The following is a 6,565-nucleotide window of genomic DNA, read 5'->3' as shown; positions in this document are numbered from 1 at the left end:
CAGAAAAAAAGATATTCGACTCCATGTATTCAGTGGCTTTTGTATATCTCTTACAAGGAAAATATACAGATACAGCACGCTTTACAGGGTGGGGAACTACAGGTAGGCCCCTACTGTTAAGATGGTTACACAGACATTGACGGGGTGCGCATAGCCTTTGAGTTTAATGGGTGTTTTCTCCACAGCTGTGTCATCTGTTATGGTGAAAAAGCCCAAAACCCTATGACGGGGACAACTTTGGGTTTCTATATTATAAGACTCACCTCAGGACTGACTATCTGAAAAGACGGGGTTTTGCAGTGAGGACTCTCTGGGAGCACGAGTGGGAGGTAATGCGAGAAACAGACAGGGATCTTGCAAATTTTTTAAACCATGCTCAGTTGCCTCAGCCTCTTGTGCCTAGGGATGCTCTTTTTGGGGGGAAGACAAATGCTATCACCCTTTATTACAAACCTAACCCCAGGGAAGAAATCCACTTTTATGATTTTACCAGTCTGTACCCTTTTGTAAACAAACCAAAGAATACCCTATTGGACACCCCGATATAGTATATGATAACTTCGGACCCCTTGAAAATTATTTTGGAATTGCAAAAGTTAAAGTATACCCCCCGCAAGTCCTCTTTTTCCCATTGTTACCCATCAGAGTGGGTGGCAAGCTTATGTTCCCGCTGTGCCGAATCTGTGTGGAAGCCGAGCAGCGGGAAACATGCACTCACACTGATGAGGAAAGAGCCATCCTGGGAACATGGTGCACGTGAACATGGTGCATGGTGAACATAGCCATAGCGAAGGGCTACATAGTGGCTAAAATCTATGACATCTGGCATTTTAATGACAAATCTGACAAACTCTTTTCAGAGTACGTAAAATTACACCTCCGTCAGAAACAAGAGGCTTCAGGGTATCCCAGCTGGTGCACAGATGAAGAAAAACAAAACAACTACATAAACGATTTCTACCAGAAAGAAGGCGTGTGTTTACACCAACATGAGATCTGGTGGAACCCCACTAAGCGCCAAATCACTAAACTGTTTTTAAATTCTCTGTGGGGTAAATTCAGTCAAAGAACCAACCTAACCAATACCAGCATTGTGCGAGACCCTGATGAACTCTTTCAGTACCTGTTTTCCCCTAACTATGAGGTTTCAGCCTGGGAGTTTATTGATGATGAAACAGGGTGCGTGTCTTGGAAACACGCAAAAGGCTGTTACATGGTCTCTGGCAATACAAACATTTTTATCGCCTGTTTCACCACCGCTTACGCCCGCTTAGAACTCTATCACCTGTTAGACAGATTGCAAGAGCAGTGTCTGTACCACGACACTGACTCAGTGGTCTTTGTGAAAAGGGAGGGTGAGTGGAACCCCCCTTTGGGGGATTATTTAGGGGAACTCACAAGCGAGATCTCGGCAGACCAACACATCACCGAGTTTGTGTCAGCAGGCCCGAAAACTTATGGGTACAAGTTGTCAGGAAGAAAGGCGTGTATGAAAGTCAAAGGGATTACCCTGAATGTAGAAAACTGTGAAAAGATCAACTTTGACAGCTTGAAAAGTCTAGTCTTGGACTATAGCGCTGGCCCAGGGGAGAACACCCTGAATGAGATAGAGGTGAATCAGCCCTTGATTGTAAGAAACAAAAATCAGTGGCAAATAGAAACAAAGACCCTTAAGAAAACACAGAAAGTTGTTTACAATGAGAGAGTCCTAGGAGAAGGGTTCCAGAACCCTGCCCTACGGTTTTTGAAAGGATGGATGCGAAGTGGAAACACCCCTTCTCTGTAATTGTCACAGGGCCTAGCAACTGCAGGAAGACTTACTTTATAAAAAAAATGTATTGGATAATGCTGAACGAATGTTGACTGTTATGCCAGAGAACATTGTTTGGTGTTACAGCTGCTGGCAACCTCTGTATAAAGCACTGCTCTGTAAATATCCCTTTATCAATTTTGTGGAAAGGCTGCCTGATGCTTTGGACAATGACCGTTTGTTTCCTACCAGTAAAGTAAATATGATTATCATAGATGATCTGATGAACTCTGCTTGTGAAAGTGATGAAATTGAGAAAGCCTTTACTAAGTACATGCATCACAGGAACTTGAGCATTATGTATATTGTCCAGAACGTATTTTGTCAGGGGAAAAAGAGCCGTACAATTAACTTAAATGCTAAGTACATGATTCTGTTCAAAAACCCCCGGGATAAATTACAAATTGCTACGCTCGCCCAGCAAATGTACCCAGGCAAGGCTCAATTCTTTCTAGAAGCTTTTGAGGATGCTACCAAAAGACCTTATGGCTACCTGGTGGTGGATTTAAATGCCTCCACACCAGAAGCTTACAGACTAAGAACTGGTCTCTTTCCTCCAGACTGGCCAGAGGTTTATACCTTGAAAAAAACAGCTGCCAGGTATAAAAAGAGATGATTTATCGGCAGACCCTTCTTAACAGCCGGGGGCTGCTGACCAAAAACATGTCTAGCTGCTTGAAGAGAAACCTGGCCCTTTTAAAATTACTTAACAAATCAATGCCACAGCAAAGAAAGGCTGTACTGTGTTCAGCCTCTGACGATTTAGTAGCCACCATCTCAGAAATAGCACTCAATACCTTAAAAGGAAACGTGCCTTTGACGCAGAATCAGGTGCGCATGCTGAAAAAGAAATGCACACTTATAAAAGCATTGTCTAATAAAAGGGTCTTGCTTAAAAGAAAGAAGCAGCTGGTGAAGCTGTCTGGGGGGTTTATCGGGCCTCTGTTAAGTTTTGCTATCCCTCTGATAATGGGGCTTTCGAATAACCGATAATGGAGTATGCAGAAAAAATGTACTTGGTGCCCAACCACCAGCTGGAACAGTTACAGGATCCCCCTACAGTGGAGGAAAATATCAGAACAACCGCAACTCGCTTACTAGATGCTGAAATCAAGTCTGTTCTTCAAAGGACTGACTTAGCCGAATACGAAAAGGCTAAACTCTACAGCGCTGTGCTTCAGAGGTACCTAACGTACGTGAGACAAAGTGATGCAGAAGAAGGGAAGATAAGTCTGTTTCTACCAGAACAGAGTGACACCGCCAAACCTGCAGAAACGGCAAACACCTCAGACTCTGTGGTTCAGGAGGTGCTGGATAACGTGAATAAGCGTTATAAGAAAAACGCCTCAGTGTTGCTAAATAAGCTGGGCCAGGATAAAACTATCACTTCCTGGAACGATAAAGGTGCCTTTTTGTACAAAGGCTCGGTGGTTAAGGGTTCTAACATGCTCGACTTAGTCAGAGCCATCACCCAGACGCATTCTGTCCCTAGCAGACATGTACCTAAAGGGTGGGATGTATTTATAAACGCCTTGGCAGAACTAAACATCCCATCTTCCATCATGGGCAGTGCAGACAACAGACATCTTTGGGAACGCCTGAAGGCCTCAGCCACTGGATCGAGAAACACCAACTGCTTTTTCGCCTTCTAAAAAAAGAAAATTGGCTAAGCTATCTGAATGGCTCAGTGTGTGAAATCTGTCATGTTCTAAAAATAATTTTTGAACTTGATCATGTTTTGCTTTAAAATAAAACACTTATATAAGTCTTGGGTTTTTTTTCTGAATTGTTCATTGTTTTTTTTTGTACGAACAAAAATTAAGACAAAAACAAACCAACATCAATTGCCTTTAAACCCCCTCACCTGGGGTGCTTTATTGAGCCACATGGCTATGAAAGTCATTGCAGGATACACATGTCTGAGTTTGCTGAAACACATTTTGAGCAAAACTAGTCATGCCCAAGTATATGAATTTATTTTTTACAAAGTTCATCACCATCTGGTCATTTTGCATCAAGTCATTAGAATATATTTTTAAAATCTGGTCAAAAGATAAGCCCCTGCTACGATGATGCAAGAAAAACACGCAGTGATAGCTGCAGTTGACAGAGAGCAGGTGTTGTAATTGTCTAGTGTGAAACACAATGTCGGTGGCATTTTTGTTTAAAAATTTCATAATGCTTCTAGGAAACAATGCACTGTTCGGGGGATACCCGCATGAGTCAAAAAATTCTCCACGGTTACGCTCCACCAGATACAAGGCAAGCCAGTGTTCACCAGGTTGGTTGTGAGGGTGTGTGTTGACCACCAAACCTAGAGGTCTCTGAGACACCCTGCCACCAGGGAGCCAATCAGAAGGGAAAACGTCCAAGAAATTCTCTTTTGTATCAGTGTCTCTTGATAAGACACATGAAAGTTGCATGGTTATGAAAGCTGCATGGTGTCCATTTTCACACGTTAATCAAACAGAACGTTTCGCATCTGATTTATCTCTATGACGTTGTCAAAAACCCCATACACGATCAGATTGACAACAGCCATCAAAGCCTTCCCAAAACGTATTTCTGCTCTGAGGTTCCCTGTTTTAATCAGTGAATAGTGGTCGGCACATTCCTGGTCAGGAGAGAGATCAAAGGCAAACAAGGTGTAACCCAGCTCAAACTCCTCATGGTCAATTAATAGAGAACAATCTTTCATGTGTGTGCCTGCTGTCTGTACCAGATTCATGTATTCTCTTGCACGGCGTCCAGCCTCAAAGTCTGGCTGCAGAGGTTTGGTTGGTATCTGTTCGTCATCCACATACAGGGCCACAAAATTAATATCATAATGTTTAAAATGAAAGGGGTTTTTAGTGTAACTTCCGCTAAAGGCATCGTTATCCACAAACCCTAGGACAAGCATTTTGGGTAACTGCCCCAAGAACAAGTTCTCTTGGTTACTGACCCAGCTGCCTGCGGGGATGCTAAACACTTTCATTCCCACACGGTCTACGGCGTATTTAGCGTTAGCAGTAAGCAGGGCCTCTGCGTGCCCCAGACGGACTCCAGGGGCCACCCACACTTTCTTCACAAAGAGAGACGCTGATACAATGCACAGTTTAAAACCCTCGGCTGCCTCACCCATTAAGCAGAAGGCATCTTTACTGTGAGTCAGTTTAATTTTCACATCTACTCTGTTCAACAAAAGTTTTTCTTGAAAAAACAGGTCGCTGTGCAGATGACCCAAGAGCTCTATCGTCCTGCTCAGAGCCGTCAGCCTCGCATGCCTCACAATCCCCTGATTCCCACCGTCCAGCTCTGTTTTCTTGTGCTGTCCGGGTGTGTCTTTGTAAAACAAGCCGGCGGAAAATTGGGTGGCAAGGGTGTCCTCACTATAATTGAGCACTGACTCTATAAAGGCCCTGTAAGGGTAGCAGTTGTTGCTTTGGCTTATCACGTGCTCTGCCAGAGTGACGTCCAACTGACTGAAAATAAATGCCACTGGATAATTCACGAGGCCTACCTTAGCGTCCCTTGGGAGATCAGTTCCGTCCCCTTTTACAATCTTGCAACAAAGGTACAGCAGCTTATTATTTAAATCCATATAATCTATGCCATTCCCCACTATAAAAAAGTCAATAGGGGCAGCCTCTGTAAAGGCCGACAGAGGCAGCACCTCAATGTAAATGCTCTTCTCGATGCTGGTCTGCATAGGGGCTATTTGGAACAAGTCTAGTTGGGATTTGGTACACTCTTCAGACCCGCAGTGAAAAAAGCCGTGTTCATCAGAATATATCTCTTTTACCAGGTAGAGAGCATCACCTCTTTCACCCCGGCTTCCTCTTGGACTTTCGCTCCTGGCAGGGCCTGTGTGCCAAATCCCTTCTTTTAAAGGGTTTCAGGGGCCTTGTGCATCGTGGGCGTGACACATTTCTCTTTCTCTTCCTCCTTTGAATATACACTAGCCCTGACTCCTCCTGTGCAGGTGGAACCCCCACCTTCTCTAGAACAGCACGGGAAATGTGGCCTACTACATCCCTAGCTATGTTTTGAGCAGCTGTTTTTACCTGCGGTTTAATAATCTCTAGCCCCTTCTGCAAAAGCGGTACAGCCTTTCGAAAGAGGCTGCGAAATAGTCTGCCCATGCCAGCCCTGAACATCACCGGGGCCCCATGATATCCGGGAAGGGCATATCCAGCCTGGGCTTTGTAATAATTGCTGTAGACGTTGGGATCACCGTAATTTTTTAGGATCACCATAACAGTGGGGGGTTTTTTTTGTTTTTTGCTTTTTGTTTTTTTTTAGAAACCTCGCGCTGTCCGGGGATGCAGGTGCAACTTCACAATCACCTTGCCAAAGCAAAATGAGACATGTCTGTTCTGGTCTGTCTTTATTTCAATGGTGATGGTGTTAACGTGATGTTTACTGATGGGGACATAATGAGGTTTATCATAGGTGATGGTAACAAACTCATTCCTACTTCCTCTGACGGGGACGCATCGTAACAGGGGAACACAAAAGTCCCCCTCAAACTGGTGTTCTACAATATCCGTATATAGATACAAGGAGTTGAAACCCCCACTGATGTCTGCTGAGAAGGGGCTCTTTTGGACACTTCGCCAGGGGGTCAAACCCAGAATTGTAGCTAGCTCCCCGCCTGTGGAAAAAGTGTAAGTAACATCGGTGGATTTAAGTCTAACTTTTCTACTCACAGGGTCACACAGCATGATAACTTCAGGTGGTCCAGGTTGGCGAGCCACAGTACTGTTCATTTGA

The 6,565-nt window shown here is 44.2% G+C and overlaps 1 protein-coding gene across 1 annotated transcript; it reads right to left on the bottom strand.

Moving 5' to 3' along the window:
• Positions 1 to 4,268: 4,268 nt before the first annotated feature.
• Positions 4,269 to 5,501, bottom strand: LOC142010710 (uncharacterized protein F54H12.2-like). The gene has a single exon (XM_074989130.1). It carries the CDS (start codon positions 5,499 to 5,501, stop codon positions 4,269 to 4,271), a length of 1,233 nt encoding a protein of 410 aa, XP_074845231.1.
• Positions 5,502 to 6,565: the final 1,064 nt, after the last annotated feature.

Source organism: Carettochelys insculpta, chromosome 3, assembly GCF_033958435.1.
Source record: "Carettochelys insculpta isolate YL-2023 chromosome 3, ASM3395843v1, whole genome shotgun sequence".
NCBI classification, from domain to species: domain Eukaryota; kingdom Metazoa; phylum Chordata; order Testudines; family Carettochelyidae; genus Carettochelys; species Carettochelys insculpta.
The sequence above is the reverse complement of the archived record's forward strand: the minus strand, read 5'-3'. Positions and strand labels throughout refer to the sequence as shown.